The following is a 24,035-nucleotide window of genomic DNA, read 5'->3' as shown; positions in this document are numbered from 1 at the left end:
TCGCCGACTGCCTCAAGGCGCTCAAGAGCTACGTGGATGCGGGCAAGTGCGTCGCGCCTGTCGACGCCATCTGCCAAAAGATCCCGTCGGGTGCCTACGGCTGTGTCTTCCCGTCGTCTCCTGCCACGACTATCCCGTCGAGCTACGTGCCTACGCCCGCTGCCTCGGTTCCGTCGCCGACGCCGGCCGCCTCGGTTCCTTCGCCGACACCGGCGGGTTCGATCCCTGCCTACCGCAACCTCCGCGCGTAAGCACACCATCCGAGAGTAGGATATTGACGTCCACCATGAGTGCTGACAAATGCATAAATATACATCTTTTCATATTACTTTTGTTTGGGATTCGTCGTCGACGGAGTTGCAGCAACAACCCGTGCTTGGCACCAGTTGGAACTACTGCCGTGCAATGTGTCATGGACGCAATAAGCATCATGCTCGTGTACGTATCGCTGTTTCGCATGATCTTGTAAGCAGATTCGTGCGCAATGAAGTGCGTGCAAGCAACCATGACCAACATCATTCGCCGAAGGCACTGTCCCGGCACTGGCCAAAGTTGTCGCCACTTTTGCTGTTTATGGGCATGAGAGTCTAGCATCCACTTCAATAAGACTACTTTACTGGTGTCCGCTCCGAAGCAAAGTTGACGGCGTCTTGCGAGGTGTCCCGTGGTCGCGTCGGAGGATTGCGCGATACCTGACACACCATGGATCGGCCGGCGCGCCATGGTGTGGTGTGCGATGCTCCACGTCGCGATGGACCAAGTGCTCCAGAGTGGACACCTGAAGGTAGCTATCTAGTTGTTTCAACGTATGGGTAGCGTCGAATGAGAGCTCTGAGGAGATGCAGGCACAGGCCAGCCAATGCTGGACATGGCATCTGCCTGCCAAGTTTCGATTTTGATTGCAGTCCTTTCCTTGGCTACAAATAGGGGCACCTCGAAACCGCAGACATCTTCAACATATGAATGACATTTCTGCAAATAGAAGCGGTGCCACAGCATTGCTCCGCCATGACAACGGCGGTGCCCATGTTGCATTCCTCTGACATGGCACCAGCGCGAACGGTCGGTCGCGACAGCAGCAGCGAACCACCCAGTACTGCTTAGCCTCGACAACCAATGCAGCCGCACGGATCTGCACAATCACAACTAGCATATCAACCCTCTACCGTGACGCCGCCAGTCCACGACAATGGCCGCGACGACGACCGCGGCAACTCGATACGGATCGGTTACTCCAACGACGCCGCCAAGCCACGAACACGACAAACGACGCTAGCGGCAGCAGCGACAAGGCCCCGCTCGTACACGACGATTGCGGCGGCAGCACAAGCTCGATCGTCTCGATAGCATGCCGCAAATTTCGCTTTGCTGCGACATTGGCACCCGCGCCATTCAACGCTGTGAGATTACGGCACTACTACTCGCAACAAACATATACCCCCCACTGCCGACACCGCTCTACTTGGCTTTCGCACTTACGCTACGACGTTGGGACCGCTACGAGACATCCAGCCACGACAGTGGCGGCAACGACGACCCGACGCCGTCCGGTCATGACACCGATGCTTTGACATTCCCGACGGAAACGACGGCCCGGCGCTGCCCAAGAGGTTGCGGCCACAAGAGTCATCACGGTACGGCACCACCAACCGCGCGACAACTGGATCCTCACGACCAAGCACGGCTCTATTTGGAGGGCTACGCCTCTTTCGACCTCAGCGTCGACCTCGGCCTCGACGCGAATGGTCAACAATCAGAAGTCGCGACAAGGCTGCGCGCAAAGCCCAGCCAGACCTCCAGTACTTTCGATGTGGCACTTCCCTGTCGAGCCTCGACAGCCTCGCCAATCTGCCGCTGTTGGCCCCTTTGCTGGCAACGAGCGCGCCTCCTGAAATACCAGCTCACGTAGAGTTCTCCAGCCCAAAGCCACCAGCCACAGGTGCAAGATCAGCCAAACCACTGGAATGGACGACTTGAGGCCAGAGCATACGTCGGCGACGCGGCGCACGGACAGCCGGCCAGCGTCGACGGAACGCGACTTGGATTGCCCGAGCGCCCCAAGTGATGGCCGTGTATTACCTGCCGTCGCTCGCTCCCAAGAAAGCAATGGCAGGTGTTTGGGTCGCGCAAGGCCAAACTGGAGCAGCCGCGCGCCATATCCATTTGCGACTCATCGACATACATTCACCAACACACACTCTCGGTGATGCGAAAAAGTCAGCGCTGGCGGCTGGCCGGCGTGCTCGTGCTGCTGCTTCTGAGTCTACTGCACGTGCGGGTCCAGCGAGCCATCACGTACGAGCAGGCGCAGTCGAGAGACGCTTACATTGCACGTAGGAGCGAAGTTCTCGCGCGGTACCCTACTACTGCCGCTGCATGCTCGACCGATGCCCCATTCTTTGACGTGGCGGTGCACTCGGACGCGCCGCCGTCGATGGCATGGAGGGACTGCTTGCCGCTGCGAATGCACGAGTGCGGCCTCCTTGTAGGCGATGCGGCGTCGCTGCGCACGCACCCGGCTACGGACAAGAAATGCCGATCGGCCATCGGCCATCGCCTTTTGCTCGACGCTGTGGACGTACGCAGCCTCCATTGTGACGCGTCTTGACCTCGTGGCAGGCGCTGCATCGGCAGAACCACGTTGCATTTCTTATAGGGCCAGCACTGCGCCACGTGTGGGAGTTTGAGGCCCTACCGCCCAGCGTGCTCGAAGTCGATGTACGACAACCGACCGGCAAACCGCTTTCTCATGAGCATTGTGCCAAGTAGGTCGCAACAAGTGCTTCAGACAGCGCGAGTGCGTCATTGTTGTGGCGCCGCGGCGTGGCGACGTTCATCGATGCGCAGCGCGGTCGCGTTTCGTGCATCGCCGCCCACCATCCGCTGGCGTCCCTCGTCGGCGACGGCAGTTTGCCGTCGGTCGTCGGGCCCGATAGCGGCATCCCGTACCTTCGCTGGACACATCTCGAGGTCCACAACTCGCTCTGGACGCTGACAACGACGAGTCACGTGACGTTGCGCGGCAGCGACGCCACGCATTATGTGCATCAATCCCTCTTTCCGCTGCGCTGTCGACCGCTCTACACCGGATCGATCCCGACGCCACACTTTCCATCAGCGTTTTTCGATACGACGGCGCCGTCGCCGACGTACCCAAGTGTCAGCTGCGAAGCCTACTGCGCGCCACCGAATGCAACGCGCATCTTTGCGAAGAACACGGTGCCAAACCTCCCGCGCTGCGCCCGAGACGACGCCGCCGCCGAGCGCTTCCATCGATTGGTACATGCCGTGTCAAAGGATGCGATAGCGGTTGCGGCCCAGCACACTGTCGACCTCGCACCCCTCGAGACCATGAACGCGCTTCGTGACGCCGCGCCGTGGCGTCATTGCCTCCCGATGCAACCGCAGACGTGCGACGTCGCCGACAAGTCGACACTGTTTGAAACACCGCGCGGGCGTCCGTGTCGGTCGGCGGTCTTGCATTTGCTCTTGGACGACATCCTCGAGGTGCTGCGGACCGAGTATTACATTGCTTTTGTGCATTTTGGCACGCTGCTCGGTGAGCGTGCAACGATGCGTTCGGAGAACCCATTGCGCTGGTGGCGACGTAGGTGCGTGGCGCTATGGGCGCGTGCTCGCGCACACACCGGATGTCGACATTGCTGTGTCTGCTGACGTCGACTGGGACTATGTACAAGAGCTCCTGTGGGCTCGCGGGTACTTTCTGTTTCATACGGGCGTCCACTCGGCGTGCATGGCGCGACACCATCCAGTAGCGTCGCTGGTCTACGCACCGCACGTACAGCCAAGTTCACTTTGACAAACGCCAAAACGAGCTGATTTTGCGGCGTAGGCACCGGTCGTGACGTCGCCCGACCACGGGACACCGTACGTCGATTTGTACCTGTGGTGGCCGACACGCGACAACGAGCACATCCACGTGCAAACCGCCGTCGACGAGTTGCCGCGCACGGCGTTCTTTCCACTACGATGCGACTACTCGGTGTTTGGAACCGCCGTGCCGAGCATGCAGTACCCCGAAGGCATGTTCCTCTCTGAATATGGGCCATCGTACGTGCTGGAGGAGACGAAACACGCGCTCCTCGGTCGCTGTGATGCCTACTGCGACCGCCCGCTTCAAGTAGCGCGCCCTTCTCGGTCTTAGCGATCTCGTCGAGGACTATGTAATATGAAATTGTGGCGTCCACATTCTCGTCGATGGATACAGGTAGCTAATTTGTTTATTGTTTATAGTAGAATTTGTTGGGAATCGAACGGTTTACGCCTTGCTAAAGAGGTGCACGTCGTACCGTTGCTGCGAGTCGGCAAACTTGTCGTTCCAGTGCAAGCCCGCGCTCTGCACGAGGCGCTTCATCTCGTCTTCCGAGTACTTGTGCGAGTACGCAACGTGGATGAGCTCGTTCTTCTCGAGGCCAATGGTCTTTCCGAGCACGTGAATCGTCTGGGCCTCCAGCGACTGCAAGTGGGCTTCGTGGCGGCCCTCAACGTCGTTGTAAATCGACTTGTGTTCAAACTTGGAGCGGTCAAAGACTGGTGCGTTGAAGAGGTGGTTCATGTGCGAGAGACTGTTGAGAACAAACTCGCGGTGGAGGCCGCTCGGGTCGTTGTACGCGGCCTGGACCGTACTGCCCTCCTTCCGGCGGTCAATGCCCACAATAAAGTGGTCGCCGGTCACCATTGCGGTTTCTTGGATCGACCGCAGGAACGCCGCGGCTTCGGTGCGCACGACGTTTCCGATCGTCGAGCCGAGCCAGAGAAAGGTCTTGGCTGCGGCTCGGGGCGCGTGGTCCCGGAGCCATGCGAGCGAGTCGTCGTACGTACCAAAGAGCCCGACGAACGAGATCGTCGGGTACTGCGACACGAGCGGCGCCAGCGCCTCCGTCAGCGACTCTTCGCTCACGTCGACGGCGTAGTAGGTCGTGTCGCGCTTTCCGGCGCGGACGATGGCGTCGAGAACGTGCGACGTCTTGCGCATGGAGCCGACGCCGAGCTCGATGAGGATGTCGCCGTCCTTGACGTGGGCGAGCATCGCGTCCGCGGACGACGCGAGGATGTCGATCTCGGCGTTCGTGAGGTAGTAGTCGTCGAGGTACGTGATTTGGTCGTAAATCTCGAGGCCGTGCGCGTCGTAGAGCACGAGCGACGGCACGTGGCGCACGGGCTTCTCGTCGCCGTGGCTCACCTTCTCGGCGAGTCCGTCGGCAATGACGTGGCAGAGGTCCGGCGCGCTCGCGGCTTGCTTGGCGCGAATGTCAATCACTTGCGGCGCCATGGTCGGTGGTGTTGTGGTGTGTGTTTACTGGAAAAATGAGGAATGAACCGAGGGCTCCACGGACCGAAGCCGACCCACTGGGATTGGTAGATGGCCGAAACAAGCGCCGTCCTGTTTACAACGGTTCGAGAAGCTACGTGCGAAGGACAAACAGCCGCAAGGAGGGTTAGGCGTGGCGTGGCCTCCCGGCGCCAAATCGCGCCAAGATCATGACACAGTGAAACCGCTGCGTTTGATTGGCTGGCAAAACCAGATGGCGTATTGCCGCTTGAAGCCGACTTCGCAGCGGCCCCAAAGCGGCGCTCGTACGACACACATGGCGTGGTACCTATCTCAAGGCGTCGCCAATCGGCGCCCGTGGGCCAGCCCCGTCATCGCCGCGACACAGCAATCCCAATTTTGTGGCTGATAGCCGCTGCATTCGGCGTTCGCGTGACGCGATCCATGGAATTCACGGCTGTCAAGTGACCAAGGTCCTACTGTAACCGCCGCGCATCTAGTTACGGTCGTCAAGTGACAGACTGGAAGCCAGTCAAGTGACCCTGAGCAACGTTTCACGGGGCCTCGTCACACCCACGCCTTGAGTCGTTGTCTCGTGTCGGCTTTCTTCGCGATTGCTGCTCTTTTCGATGCCAAATTGTGAACTGGGCGCTCGGTCATCGTTGCGACCGTGAACACGTGCGTCTGAAGCGACGCCAATAGCAATTTCAGTTGAGTTATAGACCACCATTCAATTGCGCTTCTTTCTGCACAACAGTGTCAAGACGGGCGCGGAAATGGCTACTGCGCTAGCGGTATGCTCGCTCTAGCTCTGTTGCCGGAGTTGGCGAGGTTCTACTGGGTTAGTGTGAGGGCTCTGAATGCCACAAAGATGTTTTTCAGGCAAAAGTTCCTGAAGTACCCCTAAAATCCAGCCTAAAACCGACCCTTTGAGTTTCGGCGAAGTCGTTTGGAACATGAGTTTCAGCTCCATCTTTTGCAGTGCTTGGTCAAAGGACGTACGCTATTATCAAGCAGTGTCGATAATTCGTCCTGGGTATTTCTGGCGCTGTTACCTCGAGCACAGTCGACTCGACCGTGAGGCGATGTAGGGACACCGGTCAGGAGCCCGTGTGACCAGTGGCCCGTGACGCGTGTCCTGGGTGACGTGCATTCCTGATTGACCAGCATTCCGTTTCCCTTTCTCGAGCGAAGTTGACGGGACAGCTTACGCTCCATGAGGACACGATGACACGGGACGATGGATCCATGACGCTTTCCATCACGCTCCAGCGCGCTGTGACGTCATGCAGCTGATCCGATCATGCGGGCGCGACTTCGCATTTCCGCGGAACGTGCTCCAGCCGCGCGAACTTGGCATTCATGACTGTCAACCAGTACTGCTCATTCGACTATACGAGACGCTGTGCGTGATTCCAAGGGGACTACACACATTTTAGATACCCGCGAGCAAGGTAGCGGGCATAGCGCCCGTGCATTGCGATCGCAGGTTGACGCGCTTCAGATGCGAATTTGAAGTTCTGAACCTGGGCGCGCATCCTATTTTTGGACCAGATACAAAGACGAGCGTCGTGGAGCGTCACGGTCCGCATTCACCGTCCGACGCGCGAGGCCCATGAACCTCGTGCTCGGCTCATTCTATATTTTGCTGACAATGGTTTCTGCGCTTCTTCATGACGACGCGATGGACCTCATCGCCAAGGGCCGGCTCACGACGGACGAATGGGACCGCATCCAGACGCTGCCGATCGCCGCCGAGGCCGTGACGCAGCTCGTGCACTTGGAGCTCGACGACATGATTGCCGACGCAATCGACGTGCAGCCGACTGACCAGACGCTGTCGTCCGACGTCAAAGTCGCTGTTGTCGGCGGCGCCTTGGGCTTTGTGAACGCGCTCTTGCGCCTCGACAGCACACCGCGGTCGCCAGAGCGCGACGAGGTTGGTTCCTCGTCTATGATGTCCATTCATCAGCTAGCGTAGGACAAGACGAGTCCCGTGATCGCTGCCATCTCGGGGCTCAAGGACGCAACGCTCGACTCGGCGTACAGCTGGATGGACATGAACCGCGCCGTTCGCCGCGTCAACTGGCTCAAGCTCGTGCCGTTTCACGGTGACGTGGCAACGTCCGAGCACATCGTTGTCACGATCGACGGTTTCATGTCCCACGGCCGCAACCCACGGGCCAATTGGGACGTCTTTTGCCAGTCGGACGGTACCGCAATGACGTCAGAGCGACAAATCTTGATTGTCGGTGCTAGCGGCATGTTATGCTGTCGAGTGGGAAGCGGGCAACGTCGGCGACATCATCGATTGCGTCGGACGTGTCTTGACCATCGACAGCTTGGCGTCGCAGATCACCAGTACGCTCCAAGTCCAACATGCCAGGTTGCATCACGATCACGTAGAGAACCCGTGGAACAGTGCGCAAAACAAGGCCCACCAAGTCGGCGCCGTCCTCGCCGAGCTCTTTCTCTCCAAGCCAGCGCTCTTTGCCCAGCGCAAGGTGACCGTTGTCGGCCACTCGCTCGGCGGCGCCGTCGTTGCCAGCCTTCTGGACCACTTGGCGAGCGGCAACGAAGCCGTGGCGCCCGAGGACCGCGTCTACCTCCACCAAGCGGTTCGTTCGTAGACGAGTTCATTTCTCAGATCTTAGCGTTTGGGTGTAGATGATGTTTGCTGCGGCGTTTGTGCCGCACCATGACTTTTCGCACGCCGCTGCGTATGTCTTTCCCGATACGTCGCCCGCGCGCATCGTCAACGTCTTCTCGACCAAAGACGCGGTGTTGAAGCACGTGTTCCGCCTCGGCTCGATCCACGTGTGGCCGTCGGCGGCCGGGTGCGTCGGGATTCAGTCGCCTTGGCTGCAAAGCGTCGACGTCACCGACATCGTGCCGGTGAGTCCGCTCACGCTCCTTGGCCATCTCTACGAAGCCCACATGGACGAAATACTCGATCGCTTGCGTCGGTCGAGTCTCTACGACTTGGACATTGTCTAAGTTGAACGAGTAGCTCGTTGTGCTTCAATAACGTTAATCATAATGCATATTCGCCATCGCTTGTAATCTCTATCAACGTCAATAGCTCTTGATGCGCTTGGAGCGTTTACATGTTTGCTGAGAGCGCCGTCGCCGTCACTGCGCCCGCCATCGCGTACATCTACTGGCGCTTTGGCCGCAACGAGCCATTCCTGCACGGCGTACCGTTTCCGGCGTCTCTGCACCAGCCTTTCTTGGGTGTCGCCGGGCTCCTCGGCTCGATCAATGGCTGCGACCGCCTCTTCGCCGACGCCGCGGACGCCAACGGCATGGTGTCGTTCCGGCTCCTTACGACCAACGCCGTCTCGGTGCTCAAAGCAGACCACGTGCGTCAGGTGGTGTGTGCGACGAGCTACCGCGAAATGGTCCCGATTCTCGGGAATCACTTGCGCAAGCTGCTCGGCGATGCGTCGCTTCTGCTGCTATCGCGCCACGAGTGGAAAAGCCATCGGCGGCTCGTTGCCAAGGCCTTTCACTGGCAGAGCCTGGCGCAAATGGTGCCGACGATGGTCGAAGTCGCCGAGGCGTTCGTCGACGTCGCGCTGCAGACAGGCAGCGGTGCGTCCGTGGATGTAGCGCCACTACTCAAGCTCGCGGCTCTCGATACGATCGGTCAGTGCGCATTCGGCTACGATTTCGAAGCGCTGGCCAATGGCAAGAATGGCGTCACGTCCGCCTTTGAGTTTCTTTTGAACGAAGCCAAGCGCCGGGGCTTTGACGACACTCTGCACCCGGCGAGTGTATGGTACGATCTCCCGACACCGGCCAACCGCCGGTACAAGCGTGAAGCTCGCATCTTGCGCTCGACGCTCGAGATGATCGTTGTCGCTCGCATGTCGGATATTGCGACGACCAAGCACGACTTGTTGGGATCACTTCTCGCTGCGGCCGCCGACGAATCCAGCGTCGTGACGCCGGCGACGCTGGCTGACAACCTCCTCACCTTCCTCTTTGCGGGCTTTGACACAGTCGCAACTGCCCTGGCGTACGCCATGCACCTCCTCTCGACGCACCCGGACGTGCAGGAGTAAGCGCTGGCTGAGGTCGAAGCCGTCGTTGGCCGCCACGAACCTATCACCTACGAGTCGATCGGCCGCCTGCCATACGTATACGCAGTCATGACCGAGGCATTGCGACTCTTTCCTCCAGGACCTGGGACAAGCCGGACCTTGGAGGCCGATCTGGTCCTTGACGGCCATACGATCCCCGCGGGCACGTTAGTCTACTTGCCAATCTGGGAAATCAACCGTTCGCGCCTCAACTGGGGCGACGACGCCGATGCCTTTCGGCCCGAGCGCCACGTTGAAGGAGCGAGCGACGAGATTTGCTCCGACCGCACCTTTCGCATGATGTCCTTCTCTGCCGGACCGCGCAACTGCGTCGGCATGCGCTTTGCGATGCTTGAGGCCGTTGTCATGCTGGCTACGATGCTGCGTCGATGCTGGCTGACGCGCCCGTCGGACGCACCGCCGGTCACGCCCAAGATCTCGGGCATTCTACAAGTGCCGGCCCACGGGGTCTGGGTCCGTGTCACGCCATTGCCTCCTTGCGCGTAAGGTGGACGCCATTGTTGTCGATGCTTGCTACATTCAAAAATGATGATCTTGGATGTCCTCGAGTTGGCATTTTCGCTTTCGCCCACCGAAGGCAAGGTCGATGTCGTGTGCGCACCACCTCGAGTCGCTGGAGCTGCATGTTGCGCCCTGCCTTGGAGTAGCTCGACGTATATCTGGAGGAGCCAGCGCGTCGTCCATCAACGAGGCGTCGTAAGGGCAGCAACCGGCCATCACAACCCGTGGCCGCCTGCACCGTGATGCAGCCATCTTAAGATTTGCATCGCAACAGCCAATCAAATGCGATTGTTTTGTCCATGTCCTGATTCGCGCGTGCTGATTGGTGTAGATGCAGCCAATCCGCGCTAAGAAGAGATTTGGGCTGGATTCACCAGCTTTATCACAGCTGCCAGTCCTGCGCTGCCGAGCTTCGACCACACCGATGGCCGACCTCATCGAGAGCGCGTCGACCGGCGCCTGCCTCTTCACGCTAGCGCTTGTCTGGACCTACAACCGCTTTGGCCGCAACATGCCGTTTGTCGCGGGCCTCGCATTTCCGCACTATGCTCCACACGCCCTTCCTCGGCGTCGCCATGCATTGGTGCCCTTCAAGGCAGCGAGCGTATCTTTGTCGACGCGGCCAACGACGACGGCTTGGTCTCCTGCAGGCTCGCGACGATGCCGGTCGTTGGCGTCCTCAAAGCTGAGCACGTGCGCGCGGTCACGTGCGCATCGAGCTACCGCAAGCCGACGCCGCTCCTCGACACGTACTCGCGCAGCTTCCTCGGCGACAAGTCCTTGACGTCGCTCGCGCAGAATGGAAAGCGCATCGATGCCTCGTCGCCCGTGCGTTCCACTGGAAGTACCTCGCCGAGATGCTCCCGGCCATGGCCAGCGTGGCCGCCGAAGCCACGGCAAAGCTCCTCACTGGCGCGTAACTCGACGTCCACCACGTTATGCAGCTGTCAGCGCTCGACATGATCACGCTCACGGCGTTTGGCGTTGACATCTACGCGCTCCGCGACAACATGCATCCGATTGGCAAATCTTTTTGCTTTTTGCTCGGCGAAGTCTCGCGTCGGACGTTCGAGGCGCCGCTGCAGCCAGCGAGCTTCCGACGGCGACCAACCGCCGGTACCACCGAGAAGCGGCAATTGTCCACAATACGCTCAACAAAATCATCACAGAGCGCGGTGCAAATCCCGGTGGCGCGCACCCGGACCTCCTCCAGGCGTTGCTGGATGCCTCTGCGTCCGAGACGGACCCGATCGCACCCGAGATGCTCATTGACAACGTGGTCATGTTCTTCTTCGGCGGCTACGACACGACGAGCACGGGCATGGGTTACACGCTGTGCCTTCTCGCCGCGTACCCCGACGTCCAAGCCAAGGCGGTCGCCGAGATCGACGCGGTCGTCGGACGAGATGGCAAGATCAAGTACGAGGTGCTGCAGAACCTGCCGTACCTCAACGCCGTGCTCACCGAGTCGTTGCGCCTCTTTCCACCGCTCCCCGCGACGATGCGTAACCTCGAGACCGATCTCGATATCGGTGGCTACACGGTCGCAGCCGAGACGACGGTGTTTCTCTCGATATGGTGCATCAATTGGTCGCGGCTCAACTGGGGCAACGACGTCCTCGAGTTCAAGCCCGAGTGCCACCTGACGACGGACGCCAACGACGAGCAAATGAGTGCAAAGGACCGGGCGTATCGCTTCATGACCTTTTCGGGCGGCCCGCGCAACTGCGTTGGCATGCGCTTTGCCACGCTCGAGTCGACGTGCATGCTCGTATCGATCCTCCAGCAGTGCGTTCTGACGCGCCCCAAGGACGCACCGCCGATCCAGCCCAAGCTCGTTGGCATCGTGCAAAAGCCAGAGCTCGGTGTCTGGCTGCACGTTGCACCTCGCCCCACGCCGCGTTATGCCTAACTTGTTAATCGATTCGTACTAAGTCCTGAGCGAGGTGGGCTGGCAGAAGCTTGAACCGCCAAAGTGCAAAGTAAAAACCATTCGGGCGATTCAAGTGGAGCACTCGGATTGGCCAATTCAAAGCCATGGCTCAAAATGCACCAATCCACGCTCAGGAAGGGCGCCGATTTCAGTGGGCTGGATCTCGCCAGTCGCCAATCACCTTGCACTGGAATGGACCGGGACAGCAGCACCGCGGACACGGTCCGCGAGCCGTACGAGCGCGTGACGGTCGAGAACCTCCGGAAGGAGGTCGCGCGGCGAAAGCTCAAGCTCATCAAGCGGGGTCCGGACTCGAACAACACGAAGGACTGTCTCGTTCAGCTGCTGCGCGACAACGACCGTGGCATCGAGCAGCAGGTTGTCGCCTATCGCCCGCGACCGAGCGACGACGCCGGCCGCAACCCGGTGCCGCGCATTGCCGCCGCCGTTAGCGTGCAAAGCGACCAGTTCCGACCCGTGCCGCCGGCGCCGATACTGCTGCCGATCCCCGTCTTTTCCAACGCGCCATCGCCGATGATTCGGCCGCGGGCGCAGGCGCCTCCGTTGGCGCCATGCAATCAACCGTCAAATGCTCCGCTGCCGTCAGCGGTGGCAGCCCCGGCGCCGCGACCAACTACGACGACGCCCGCGCCACGTCCGGCGTCGACCAGTCGCGCACCGCACTCGAGCGTCGACTATTCGATGGCCGAGGTCATGACGTCTCTCCTCAAACGGCGGCGGTCGGACGAGACAGACGAAGAGCAGTTGGACCACGCCATCAAGTCGCTCGATATGATCTCGCGGGCTCTGATGAGCGTGAATGCAGTGATCGCGAACCTCCGCGACGAGCTCGTGCACACAACTGAGCCCAGCGACGAGCACGAGTGCATGGCTGCGACGCTCGGCCACTTTAAGCGCGTGCGCATGGAGTTCCTGAAAGAAACACAGCACTTTACGTGGGTGTCCACGCACGCGATGACCAACCCACAGCCTCCAAACCGGCCGCTGGCCAACAATGCGCAACCACCAGCATCGGCGCCGCGGACGTCTCCGTCGTAATTTAGCTGCCTACGCTTTCGTTGACGGTCGTCCCTTATAATTAATGAAGCACTTGTCCAGACAACGTTGGCACACCGCGCAGATCCCAGGCTAACGAAGCAGTCGCCCAACTCCTTCTCACCGCCTCCATAGATCGAAATTTTACCGCCTTGCAGAGCAGTATCTTCAATTTATTGGGTGAGGCGGCGAACGGCTCGGGCCTCGCTGCCGAGCTTCGCGCCACACCATCTCGACCAAAAAGCTCTTGTCATTGCATCAACTTGAAGTCCACCAAGATTTTAGAATGCAAAATAAGAACCGGGAACCAGGGGGAAGGATGCGGAAGAAAGTGATCGATTCGCCAAGCATTTCGACACAATTTCGAATCGATTCATCGAGAATTCTGGTCGCTACCACGTCCGATGGACTGGTCCACATCCATCGTCACTGGCGTCGTCCAGGCGCGCTCTTTCTGACTTCTGGCCAACGCCACACGTGAATCAAGCTTTTTCTAAGCGATTAGAAATGGGTTCTTAAATAAGGTGCACGGCGGCGTCGCCCTGCGTCTTTCAAAGAGATGAAGCAGCAACAGTCACTCGCAGCAGTATCGACAAATGCGGGACGACGATGATGGCGGCCAATGTCGCCACTACGTTATTCGAGGCATATTTGAACGGCCACAGTATTTTATGACGACTGTGTTGATCGTCTGTCCTGTGGACGAAGGTATGATGCTGATGCTACTGCTTGTCCAAGGTTGGACAGGGATTTGTCTATTACTTCTAAAAGATCCGGCGGCGCGTGTATGCCCGCGGCTGCGGCGTCGTCAACGTACACAGGAAAGAGGTACGGAGGCCACCCATCGTACAGTCCCAGTGTAATCACACCACTGTCCGCTCTGCCGTCGCTTATGCTACAAATCGTCGCTTGTTCTTTGAGATGAAATCTATGCCATTCGAGATTTGCTCGGCCTCGAACCTCAGCCTCGACCTCGCAGCTCCACATGCAGTGACCAATCTGGTCATTTGCTTTTTAACTTGCTTTGTTAAATTGATATTCATTACAATCGTATTTCGCCTGCGACACGCATCTGCTCTCTGCATAAAACCGAATTCAGTCGAATTCTGCCAAAAAGGGGTACAACCGATCATGCACCACCACGTTCCAGGCACACAGCCCGGCATTCTACGATGCGAATCACAGCAAAAGCAGAAGACATAGCAGCTCATAGGTCGACATGATCTCTTGGTCGTACAGGATCCCGTGGTCCTGCTGTGCTTGCTTGCCACAAGGGCGTCGAGCGAAGGATGTGCAAATACCGTTTCTGTCACAAATTTCCGACTTTGTCATTTTCAAAAAAGCCATTTGGGTTGGCGGATTGCCTGCCATTTGCGAGATTCCTGCCTCGTGCCCAGCCCAAGCCACCGAGTTCCCCGTCCATGGCGTGTAGTGACAATGAATACCTGACGCCAAGCTGCAACCCGGAAGAGTTCTACATTGCACTCTGCACGGTCATCGGCCTCATCTGCCTAGCCGGCATGATGGCCGGGCTCACCATGGGCCTCCTCTCGCTCGATAAGCTCAACCTCCAGATCCTCGAGCTCCAGGGCTCGGAGGTCGAGAAGCAGCGCGCGACGAAGCTGCTCCCGATCATCCAGCGCCACCACTTGCTGCTCGTGACGCTTCTCCTCTTCAACGCCGCTGCCAACGAAGCCTTGCCCATCTTCCTCAACCGCCTCGTGCCCGAAGCGCAAGCGGTCGTCATCTCGGTCACATGTGTCCTCTTCTTTGGCGAAATCATTCCGTCGGCGCTCTTCACGGGCAAGGCGCAGCTCACGATCGCGGCTGCGCTCGTACCGCTCGTCCGTCTCTTGACGCTGATTGCGTACCCGATCGCGTGGCCCATCTCCAAGGCGCTCGACTTTTTGCTTGGCGAAGACCACGACAGCACGCGCTACAAGCGTAAGGAGCTCAAGGCGCTCGTCGCGCTCCAGAACAACTCACCGCCTTTCAAGGTGCCGTCGCAGTCGAAGCTCCAGTCGTACAAGGACATTCTGGCGCGTGCCAACTATGGCACCTCGTCGCCGACCACGATCGGGGGGCTCCCGACGCTCCGTAGCGCGTCGTCGTCGGACGATGCCTCGTCGTCCGAGGCCATGTTGACGCCGGCGCACTCCGTGCGCACGCCACTCTACTCGGTCACGGGCACCAACTTGCACAATGACGAGGTGGCCATCATCCACGGCGCGCTCGACATGTCGACCAAGACGGTGCAGATGGTCATGACGCCGTTTGACCAAGTGTATATGCTCAATGTGGACATTTTGCTCAACTTTGACGTGATGACAGACATTTTGGCGAGCGGCTATAGTCGCATTCCGGTCTACAAGAACCATCGTACCAACATTGTCGGCATTTTGCTCGTGAAGCGCCTCATTGTGCTGAGCCCCGACGACCTCAAGCCGCTCAAGGACCTCATGCTGCGCCGCCCGAACCTCGTGACGCCCGACCACTCGTGCTACTCGATTCTGAACGTGTTTCAAGAAGGCCGCTGCCACATTGCGCTCGTGACGCCGCAAAAGGAAATTGTGCAGCAGTGCTGGGCGACCGGCCAAGACATTGACCCGGACGTGGTGACCATCTCGGGCGTCGTGACGATCGAAGACATTTTGGAAGAGATCATCATGGAGGAGATTGCCGATGAGAGCGACGTGTCGGTCAACCAGCTCGGGTCCAACCCGGAGCAACATGCGACGCTCCTGCGCCAGCGCGGCGTGCTCCGTGCGATCAACAAGTTCAAGGAGCTCGGTGCGCGCGCCAAGATGCGTCGAGGGCCGCCCAAGAACGGTAGCGTCGAGGTCGACCCGTCCGCGCTGCTGGTGTGCGTCGACTTGACGACGAACGAAGTGACGCCCCTCCTCGCCGCTTAAGTTGTTGCGTACCGATGTATTAATAGCTAGGTTCTAGAATACATCTGGTTGCACTTTGCTTCAACAACGTGTTTCGTGCTGCCACGTCACGGTTGCGATCTTACAGCGAGCCGTTGCAGGATCTTTTTGCCAACCGGCGCGACCGAAGCGATGCCCGAGCACGACGGCGGCGACTACTGCGGCCGCGAGTACCTCACGCCGAGTTGCGACCCGTACGCGTTCTGGCTGGGCACGGGCGTTGTGCTTGCGCTCATCTGCCTCGCGGGTCTCATGGCCGGGCTTACGATGGGCCTCCTCTCGCTCGACCTCCTCAACCTCCAGATCCTCCAGCTCGAGGGGTCGCCGGAAGAAAAGGTCCGGGCGGGCCGCGTCTTGCCCGTGATCCAGCGCCACCACTTGCTTCTCGTCTCGCTCCTTCTCTTTAACGCCGCCGCCAACGAAGCACTACCCATCTTCCTCGCGCGGCTCATGCCCGAAGCGCAAGCGGTCGTCGTCTCGGTCACGTGCGTCCTTCTCTTTGGCGAGATCCTCCCCTCCGCCATCTTTACCGGGAAAGGGCAGCTCGCGATCGCGTCGTTCCTCATGCCGGTCGTTCAATTGCTCATGCTTTTAGCGTCGCCAATCGCCTACCCGATCTCAAAAGTGCTCGACTGCCTCCTTGGCAAAGACCACAACGGCACACGCTACAAGCGCCGGGAGCTCAAGGCGCTCATCACGCTACAGCAGCAGACGCACCCGTGGCCGCTCGCACCGCACCTCCAGCGCCGTCTAAGCCAAATCGGCAACATGACGTCGTCGTCGCCAAGCAGCAACCACGGATATGGCACGCATTTGCATACGGACGAAGTCACGATCATCCACGGCGCGTTGGACCTCACGGCCAAGACGGTCGTCGACGTCATGATTCCGTGGACCGACGTCTTCAAGCTCGACGAAGAGACGCTATTGAATGCCAACACGCTGGCTGAGATCCTGGCGTCCGGCCACAGCCGGATCCCTGTCTACCGCGGCGACCCGATGAACATTGTGGGCCTCCTCCTCGTGAAGCGGCTCATCGTGCTCGACCCCGCCGACGCGCGACCGATCAAGGACCTCATGCTCAAGAAGCCAATGGTCATCTCGCCGAGCTACTCGTGCTACGCGCTTCTGAATGAGTTTCAAAAAGGCCGGTCGCACATGGCGCTCGTGACCGACGACGTCGAGCACGTTCAGTTTTGCTGGATCGCCAACCACGACCTCAGCAGCGACGTGCGCTTCATTGGCATTGTCACGATTGAAGACGTTGTCGAAGAGCTCATCCAAGAAGAGATTGAAGACGAAGCCGACCTCGGCAAGACGCTCTCGCACTCGTCGCGCCACTTGATCGAGACGCGCGAGGTCGGCGTCATGCGCTGCGTCGCCAAACTCAAAATGCTTGCTGGCCGCGCACGCCGGCGTGTGTACCAGCGCTACCACAACTCGCCTCGGCGAAAGTCGTCGAGCGCCAATAGCCCGAGCGGATTTTGGTCGCCCGGGAAAGCGACCGCCTTTTCAGCGACCGAACGCACGCCGCTGCTCGTCTCGGTCAAAGTGGACGGCACGAGCTCGCCGAGAATCTCGGACGTGTAGTCATGTTATATCGGCGTCGTTGCTCGTACACGTATCCTAAACAAGTTATTTCATGTAATACGATGCGTCGATATATATACTAGTAGAACCTAGATCTGGCATCTGCACACGCACTCGTAGCAAACACCCCTCGAAAGCGGCGCTGTCGATGGCGTTGGCGCGCCGATATTTGCGGTCACTTGACCAACGTTGGTATCCGGATCCTTATCCGGGAACAACGACGTGCCCGTGGTGACTCGACGTGGGGTTGGGACACCTTATCTAGTAGTCGTACATGCCCGATAGGGAATGAAGGCAAAGCGTGCACACCACGAACCGCGAACAGAGCCTTGGTGACGTTGTCGTTGGAGCGTGCCGATACCCGCGGTCACTTGACCTCCGATGCAAAATGAAAGCTTATCCGGAAGATACAATGCACTTGGTGATGCCACGTCGATTTCTTAGTTAGTCTATGTGCAGTTACGCTGCAATGTGGTGCCGGGGCACTGGAAGGTACATGCCCATGTACGTGGCGCGGTCTTCGAGGAGCCGTAGCGGGACCGCGATCTTCCCGAGCGAGAATGCGTACTTGTGCTTGCTGCTCTTGGGCGGAAACGTGTGCGGCGAGAGCGCCATGAGCACCACGTCGTGCTTGGTGAGCGACGACAACGCCGAGCCGGGCCACACATGCACAGAGATGGACGCATCGTCGAGGTAGTCGACGAGGATCGCGGGCAGCTGTCGCAATTGCAGCTCGAGGCCCACCGTGTAGCGATGGTGGCCGTCCAAGATCGCGCCGGTTTGGCGGTCCACAAGGAGCGGTTCGAGGTACCCGCCCCATGCAAGCGTCGCCGCTGTGAGGCTCTCGATCTTGTCCCGGCTTACAATGGCTTCGTGGGGCTTGAGCCATTCGATCTTGACGAGGTGGATGCCCGGTCCCGCGCTCAAGCACAAATGGTGCTGCGGCGGCTTCATCGTCAAGCGCCCGTAGAGCGATTGGTCCTCTAGCATATACCGTATCTAGCCCACGTGGATGCTGGCGTATGAATGTACGCACCCGTGGGGCACAGCGGGCACGGGCCCGGGGACCCGCTGTGGTCGCATTGGACGGGAAGGTACTTCATCCTTGGGCGCAGGAGTTTCGGAGTGTGGCCCTTCGTGGCCGCTGGGAAGCGCAACGTTCGAATCGAAGGACAACATTTGTAAGGGTTACACAAAATTGACTAGGCTAGAACGGGCTTGGCTCGGCGCGCGGCGGGCGCGACGACGCTAGCTGCCGGCACCTCGGGCAGCGCCGCCACGAGGACATCGTCTAGCTCGGAATGAGATGCACAGTGCAGATGACATGACATGCTACCTGGCGCGATCGGCAGTTGCGCTTCCAAAGCCGCGGTTTCGGCGGCTTCGATCTCGGCCAACTCGGCCAACACCGCGTCTTCATCCTGGGTCGAGAGCGCACCACCAAGAATGCGGCTGATCTCCTATGACATGTACAGCACGATGAGCGACGGTACGATTAGGAGCGGAAGGCAGACGTCCGCATGTGCCTGGGCCTCTTGCGTCTCGAGCATGAGATCCTCGACCGCTTCGATCGTCATTTCCTTGTGAATCGCATCAAGCACCGAGTTGCCGGCCTTGAGACCTTCAAAGATCTATGGAGCAAGGTGTTGGACGTGGAGGGTTGTGACGCTGCAACGACCTGGAGCTGCTGGCTTTCCCACTCGACGCTGCCGATCATTTGGTGCACGTTGAGCAAATGCGTATCGGCCTGCTCGATCTGCTGGAGCTTGAACTTGCGCATCTTGAGGCACAGCATCGCGCGGTCCTTCTGCTTTTTGGCGAGGAGCTGGCGGGCCTTGGACTCGAGCGTCGCACTCTCGGCCTCGAGCGCCTTCTGGTACTTCTTGAGGCGGTCGCGCGACGCCTTGAGCTCGAGCATCGCCTTGTCCTTCGAAGAGACCTGCTGCTGCGCCTTGGCGCGGTTGGCGGCGTGGCGCTCCGCGGCCGCGTTCGTCGCCGGCGCCGGCGTCTTCTTCGAGAACACCCCGCCCATCGCGTTTGATGCTCAAAAATTAAAAATGTTGAAATTCAGTTTGAAAAGTCAGCCACCACGGGGTCCTACCCATTTTAGATCGGTCCCCACCGACATGGTTGCAGCTGAATTGCAGACAAAGCATTGCATCAAGTGCATGAAGGTACCACCTTTGAGCTTATATCATGCATACTCATGCCCTGCACGAGACGCGCATCCCGCGCTGAGGCCGCTATATCTCGCCGACGCCACCTTGGTCCCCCACCGGGTCCCACTAAAAAAGCCAGACGACGGCCAATTGAACGATGACGTGGACAGCGTCCGCAGTCACCGCAGGCTATGTGACGCGTAGCAAGCTATAATGGACATGCATGGTAGCTCGGGCGCAGACGCTAGCATGGCTCGGGATGACAGGAAGCAGCGCTGCAGGAAGACTTTTCTAACATCTCGGTTTACCAAGTAGGGGGTCGTACAAAATAAAATGATGCTACATTTCACAACAATAAAAAACATCGGCCGTCATTGCAGCGAGATTGTGCGTGGCAGGATGGCAGACAACGACGACGAGGCGAGGCTGCTTGCGACCGCGCCGTACTACGAGTCGTGGCACGGCAACCAAGACTTCTACCGACGCGGCGCCGTCGTCGTGAGCAAGACGCAGTGGAAGAACTGTGTCGGGACCGTCCTCTTCATCACGTCCGTCATCGGTCTCTACATCTACGTCGTGTCCGTCGCCGCCTCCATCGCCATGGCTCACGATGCATGCGTTGCGAACCTATAGGATGGTCACGTCGCTGCCGCTTGCGTACATCGGCATCACGATCCCAGGCTACATCAACGCGCTCTACTGGTTTGCCAGGACGGCCTTTATGGACCCTGGTACGTCGCCCGCGCCATGACGCCAAAGCCTCACATGCGACTCGTAGGCTTTGTGCCCAAGCGCTACGAGCAACAGCGGGATGGGCCGTCGACCGCGAACGACGGCGAGGCCGACCGGTTCTGCGCGTTTTGCGAAGTACGTCGACAGGACAACTCTTGTGCCATATTGAGACACGGTTTCTGCAGGTGCCCAAGCCGCCACGCCGAAGCCACTGCCGCGTCTGCAACTGCTGCGTCGACCAGTTTGATCACCAGTACGTTCTCTCTTCTTGTTGCTATCCAAAGAGCTTATTTGATGCTCATTTAGCTGCCCGTGGTACGCTTGCTCTTCATATTGAGAGCGTCCTGCACCGACGCATGCCAATATTAGGACGGGCAACTGCGTCGGGAAGCGCAACCACCGCGTCTTTCTAGCCTTTTTACTCGCTCTCGTCGTCCTCGATCTGTACGTTGACATCCATCCCTTGCATTGGACTGAGATGGATAGCTTTATGTTTGGGACCCTCGTGGCCTTTACGATCCAGTTTGCCTTTCTCGAAGGCCATGGGCTCCGCGCCTGTACACTTTATCCAAGTACTATCCAAGTATCCAACTTATCTGTATAGTTATGGATCGCTTCTGGCTCGTGCCCGTGGCGCTGTACGCTACCGGCAGTACGCTCTGCCTCCTCGGCGCGTTCCTTGCCTACCATATCCAGCTCATCTCCAAGAACATGACGACGAACGAACTCATTCGTGCACGGACCGCACAAGCGCTCTCGACCATCAACGCGACGCATGGAACCGACGACGACGACGACCGCCGGCGACGGCCGTCGGCGTACGCCAACTGGCGGGCCCATTGGCACCGGTTCCTGACGGCGCCGACGCCTCCGAGGTACTACACATTCCTCTCTCCTCTTCTCTACTCATGCCCAACCCGTTCGCAGCAAAGTCCTCGAATCACAGACGACCGCCGCACCGTCCATAGTCATTGTATGATCAAAATCAACATGGACCACTCTACTGCATCCACGTACCTACTGCGACGACGACGACGTGAGCGCGACGGCGGCTTCAAAGAGCGCAACGGCGTCGAGCGGGTCTTCGGGGAAGAGCGGGTTGTACGTTGCAGGTACAAAATGGTACTCGAGCGGCAATGACGCGTTCGGCGTGTTCCACGGCGTGATGGCGACCATCGCAAAGCCAAAGGCCGCGCCGGTCGTCATCGGCTGCGGCACGAGCGGGTGCTTCTCGAGGCCCATGTTGAGCGCGTCAATGTAGACTGCAATCTACCACTATGATCTTAGTTCTGAAGACCAAGTGCAACGCACCGAGTTGTAGACTTGGCCGCCCGGAAATGAAAAGAACTGCTGCTCGTTCCCGAGGTACCCGCCAAAGGCGACCGTCTGCGCGAGGTCGTGCATCTGGATGAAGCTCGAGAAGACCGAGCACGTGCTGCCGCAGTAGCCGTGCGAGACCAAGATGACGTCTTCTTTCGAGAGACCGGCAAAGCTTGTGCCGGGCGCTTGGAACAGCGCGTCGTAGCCCGAGCAGCCGTAGTACACGCCTTGGCTCACGTTGCCGAGCGTCGGGTGCGTATTGCGAACCTAGCATGCGCGCACTGGCGTCGTGTCTCATGATTGCTCGCCGTACCTGCGACGTCATCCACGATGCGTTGCGGTACTGGCGCTTGGTGTCGGCGCTAAACCACTGGTTGGGCACCCACTCCGAGTGCGCGAGCTCGGGGTTCGTGTGCGAGATGCGCTCGCCCTGCTCGGCAAGCATCTCAAACAGCGGCGTTTGCTTGAGGTGGTAGATGGCCCGGTTGTGCGGCCCGACGCCCTCGAGCGGTCCGAGCGGGTCGAGGTTCGGGAAGAGGTACCGGATCGTCGCGTACCCGAGGCAGATGTCGCCGCCGCCGTTGCCGCGCAGATCCAGCACGAGCTTTTTCCCGCCCTGGAGCGAAAACTCGGCGAGCGCAAGCGTAATGTTGAGGCCAAACGTGGCGGTCCAGAGGTTCGCATCTTGGTCGCCCGACGGCGAAAACTGCGTGATGCTCAAGACACCGACGTCGTCGTTGAGCCACGCAAAGTCCACCGACGGCTTCTCGTCCACAAAGTTGTGGTGCGTCAAGTGGCGCTTGAGCCGCTCAAAGAGGTGCTCGAGCTTGCGCGTCGTGAGCGTCGGCGGCGCGCGCCCAGGAAACGCCGCGCCGTTGAGACCGACCCAGTTGTACGTCACCGTCTTCGACTCGCCCGTCGTTGGGTGCGTAAGCGTGTAGCTCACGTTCTTCTCGGTTGGGATGTCGAACGTCGAGAGCGGACGAAACACAAACCAGCCACGGCCTAATCATCCAAAAGTATCAGTGTATCAGTGTATCATTCACGAGGCAGAAGGTACCGGTCTCGAAGCCCGTGACGGCCATGTTGAAGCGCGTGCCATCGTCCTTGAGGAGCCCAATCTCGTGGTTGGCAAAGTCGCGAAGCGCGTCGATCGCTGGCTGGCCGTTGATGTGCGTAATGTCCCAGCCAAGGACGTCGTTGTCCCGGATGGCGTCGTCGTCCGGGAAGAAGGTCTTGTAGACCTTGACTTCGTTGTGGTCCGGCGTGTCAAACTGCAGCACCTGCGAGTTGTTGCGGCCAAAGCTCTTGAGGCTCACGGGGTGGAAAACGTAGAACGACGAGTAGAACGCGGGCTTGAGGTACGACGTGTGCGCGTCACGGAGGTGTTTGAACACGGTGTAGAGCGCGCCCTGGAACGCCGCGTCGTTGGCGTACGTCGTGTTGGCCACGATCGCCAGCTCCGCGTCCAAGTCCACGGCGGGGATTGTGTACGGCCCGAACGGATGCGCGCTCTTGGCGAGGTCCTTGAACGCATAGCTCGGCAACTAACTTGGCATCAGACAACCTCGCGATGTGACGAGCACGTACGATTGTGCGGAGGTGCGCAATGGCCGCGTCGCGGTCGGACGCGTTGAACGGGATGGCAGTGATGCACGCCTTGAGCTGCGCCAGCGTCAAGAAGCGGTGGTCTTCGCACACGTTCGTCGAGGTTGGCTCGAGACCCTTGAGGAGGATCGGGCCCGGGCGCGACGCCTGGAGCAGGCCAAAGATGGCGCAGGCGCCTGCAAAGAGGGCCAGCGCGTGCTGGAGGCGCCACGGCTTGGCCGGCGCCGACTTGCGCGGAACGTTGATCAAGCGCAGCGACTCGGACATGACCAATGCAAAACTGACGTTCGAACGAGCACAAGTGGGTTGTACATGCATTCTTGTACACTCGCTTTTTGTAGCGCATAGTAAAATCGAGTTTGTTTGTCGGGCGTTTTGTATGGGTTTTATTATACAGTAGTGAAGTCAATACGTTGGTCTAGACAGGCGCCATAGTCAATCGAAGATCTGGGGTGAGCGGTCACGAGCGGCCGAAGTGCAAGGTGGGTGACATCACCTGATCGACTAAACCACCGACTGAGCCTGGACGACAATGAAGCATAGAGCTTGCAACGCATCGAATGTTCCTACTAACTACGGCGTGTTGGCAAAACGTGTCAGCTTGCGAAGCAGCTTCAAGGACGAGGGTACTTCAAGTCCGACGGTGGGATCCGCGACGTTCCGACCTTCGATAAAGAAGACGCCAAGCTTCGAATCGCATCCACGTGCCAAGCTCCAGTGGGACTCACGCAGCAAAGTGGCGCCGCGACCTCGGTCAGCACGTGGTTGCTCCGGAGCCGACGCAAGTGCGGCTTGCTCCAGCCCACA

The 24,035-nt window shown here is 59.3% G+C and overlaps 12 protein-coding genes across 12 annotated transcripts; 8 read left to right on the top strand and 4 right to left on the bottom strand.

Annotated features, from left to right (window-relative positions):
• Nucleotides 1-1,554: 1,554 nt before the first annotated feature.
• Nucleotides 1,555-4,233, top strand: SDRG_14112 (hypothetical protein). The gene is made up of 6 exons (XM_008620219.1): nucleotides 1,555-2,295; nucleotides 2,338-2,578; nucleotides 2,620-2,718; nucleotides 2,770-3,559; nucleotides 3,612-3,799; nucleotides 3,854-4,233. The coding sequence occupies exons 1-6, from the start codon at nucleotides 2,207-2,209 to the stop codon at nucleotides 4,163-4,165; spliced, it is 1,719 nt and encodes a 572-aa protein (XP_008618441.1). The 5' UTR covers nucleotides 1,555-2,206; the 3' UTR covers nucleotides 4,166-4,233.
• Nucleotides 4,203-5,413, bottom strand: SDRG_14111 (hypothetical protein). Its single transcript, XM_008620218.1, has one exon. The coding sequence runs from the start codon at nucleotides 5,291-5,293 to the stop codon at nucleotides 4,280-4,282; it is 1,014 nt and encodes a 337-aa protein (XP_008618440.1). The 5' UTR covers nucleotides 5,294-5,413; the 3' UTR covers nucleotides 4,203-4,279.
• A 1,441-nt stretch (nucleotides 5,414-6,854) lies between these two features.
• On the top strand, nucleotides 6,855-8,382 carry SDRG_14110 (hypothetical protein). Its single transcript, XM_008620217.1, has 5 exons — nucleotides 6,855-7,232; nucleotides 7,275-7,506; nucleotides 7,553-7,654; nucleotides 7,700-7,911; nucleotides 7,961-8,382. Exons 1-5 carry the CDS (start codon nucleotides 6,909-6,911, stop codon nucleotides 8,288-8,290), a joined length of 1,200 nt encoding a protein of 399 aa, XP_008618439.1. The 5' UTR covers nucleotides 6,855-6,908; the 3' UTR covers nucleotides 8,291-8,382.
• An 18-nt stretch (nucleotides 8,383-8,400) lies between these two features.
• Nucleotides 8,401-9,885, top strand: SDRG_14109 (hypothetical protein; the record flags this gene model as incomplete). The annotated part of the gene is made up of 2 exons (XM_008620216.1): nucleotides 8,401-9,348; nucleotides 9,415-9,885. 2 exons carry the CDS (start codon nucleotides 8,401-8,403, stop codon nucleotides 9,883-9,885), a joined length of 1,419 nt encoding a protein of 472 aa, XP_008618438.1.
• Nucleotides 9,886-10,859: 974 nt separating this feature from the next.
• On the top strand, nucleotides 10,860-11,812 carry SDRG_14108 (hypothetical protein; the record flags this gene model as incomplete). Its single annotated transcript, XM_008620215.1, has 2 exons — nucleotides 10,860-10,959; nucleotides 10,986-11,812. 2 exons carry the CDS (start codon nucleotides 10,860-10,862, stop codon nucleotides 11,810-11,812), a joined length of 927 nt encoding a protein of 308 aa, XP_008618437.1.
• Nucleotides 11,813-12,008: 196 nt separating this feature from the next.
• SDRG_14107 (hypothetical protein) lies at nucleotides 12,009-12,969 on the top strand. Its single transcript, XM_008620214.1, has one exon. It carries the CDS (start codon nucleotides 12,026-12,028, stop codon nucleotides 12,890-12,892), a length of 867 nt encoding a protein of 288 aa, XP_008618436.1. The 5' UTR covers nucleotides 12,009-12,025; the 3' UTR covers nucleotides 12,893-12,969.
• Nucleotides 12,970-14,179: 1,210 nt separating this feature from the next.
• SDRG_14106 (hypothetical protein) lies at nucleotides 14,180-15,868 on the top strand. The gene has a single exon (XM_008620213.1). The coding sequence runs from the start codon at nucleotides 14,311-14,313 to the stop codon at nucleotides 15,799-15,801; it is 1,491 nt and encodes a 496-aa protein (XP_008618435.1). The 5' UTR covers nucleotides 14,180-14,310; the 3' UTR covers nucleotides 15,802-15,868.
• Nucleotides 15,869-15,906: 38 nt separating this feature from the next.
• SDRG_14105 (hypothetical protein) lies at nucleotides 15,907-17,495 on the top strand. Its single transcript, XM_008620212.1, has one exon. It carries the CDS (start codon nucleotides 15,952-15,954, stop codon nucleotides 17,407-17,409), a length of 1,458 nt encoding a protein of 485 aa, XP_008618434.1. The 5' UTR covers nucleotides 15,907-15,951; the 3' UTR covers nucleotides 17,410-17,495.
• A 316-nt stretch (nucleotides 17,496-17,811) lies between these two features.
• SDRG_14104 (hypothetical protein) lies at nucleotides 17,812-18,549 on the bottom strand. The gene is made up of 2 exons (XM_008620211.1): nucleotides 18,446-18,549; nucleotides 17,812-18,392 (listed from the first exon to the last, which is right to left on the bottom strand). Exons 1-2 carry the CDS (start codon nucleotides 18,510-18,512, stop codon nucleotides 17,869-17,871), a joined length of 591 nt encoding a protein of 196 aa, XP_008618433.1. The 5' UTR covers nucleotides 18,513-18,549; the 3' UTR covers nucleotides 17,812-17,868.
• A 19-nt stretch (nucleotides 18,550-18,568) lies between these two features.
• SDRG_14103 (hypothetical protein) lies at nucleotides 18,569-19,460 on the bottom strand. Its single transcript, XM_008620210.1, has 4 exons — nucleotides 19,088-19,460; nucleotides 18,924-19,040; nucleotides 18,746-18,869; nucleotides 18,569-18,700 (listed from the first exon to the last, which is right to left on the bottom strand). Exons 1-4 carry the CDS (start codon nucleotides 19,439-19,441, stop codon nucleotides 18,612-18,614), a joined length of 684 nt encoding a protein of 227 aa, XP_008618432.1. The 5' UTR covers nucleotides 19,442-19,460; the 3' UTR covers nucleotides 18,569-18,611.
• Nucleotides 19,461-19,967: 507 nt separating this feature from the next.
• SDRG_14102 (hypothetical protein) lies at nucleotides 19,968-21,285 on the top strand (the record flags this gene model as incomplete). Its single annotated transcript, XM_008620209.1, has 9 exons — nucleotides 19,968-20,146; nucleotides 20,202-20,299; nucleotides 20,347-20,435; nucleotides 20,486-20,553; nucleotides 20,607-20,615; nucleotides 20,670-20,744; nucleotides 20,787-20,857; nucleotides 20,905-21,175; nucleotides 21,228-21,285. 9 exons carry the CDS (start codon nucleotides 19,968-19,970, stop codon nucleotides 21,277-21,279), a joined length of 912 nt encoding a protein of 303 aa, XP_008618431.1. The 3' UTR covers nucleotides 21,280-21,285.
• Nucleotides 21,286-21,317: 32 nt separating this feature from the next.
• Nucleotides 21,318-23,495, bottom strand: SDRG_14101 (hypothetical protein; the record flags this gene model as incomplete). The annotated part of the gene is made up of 5 exons (XM_008620208.1): nucleotides 21,318-21,569; nucleotides 21,612-21,887; nucleotides 21,934-22,625; nucleotides 22,681-23,167; nucleotides 23,211-23,495. The coding sequence occupies 5 exons, from the start codon at nucleotides 23,493-23,495 to the stop codon at nucleotides 21,318-21,320; spliced, it is 1,992 nt and encodes a 663-aa protein (XP_008618430.1).
• Nucleotides 23,496-24,035: the final 540 nt, after the last annotated feature.

Source organism: Saprolegnia diclina (assembly GCF_000281045.1).
Source record: "Saprolegnia diclina VS20 unplaced genomic scaffold supercont1.67, whole genome shotgun sequence".
Lineage (NCBI taxonomy): Eukaryota > Oomycota > Saprolegniomycetes > Saprolegniales > Saprolegniaceae > Saprolegnia > Saprolegnia diclina.
This window is presented reverse-complemented; position numbering and strand designations above follow the sequence as displayed.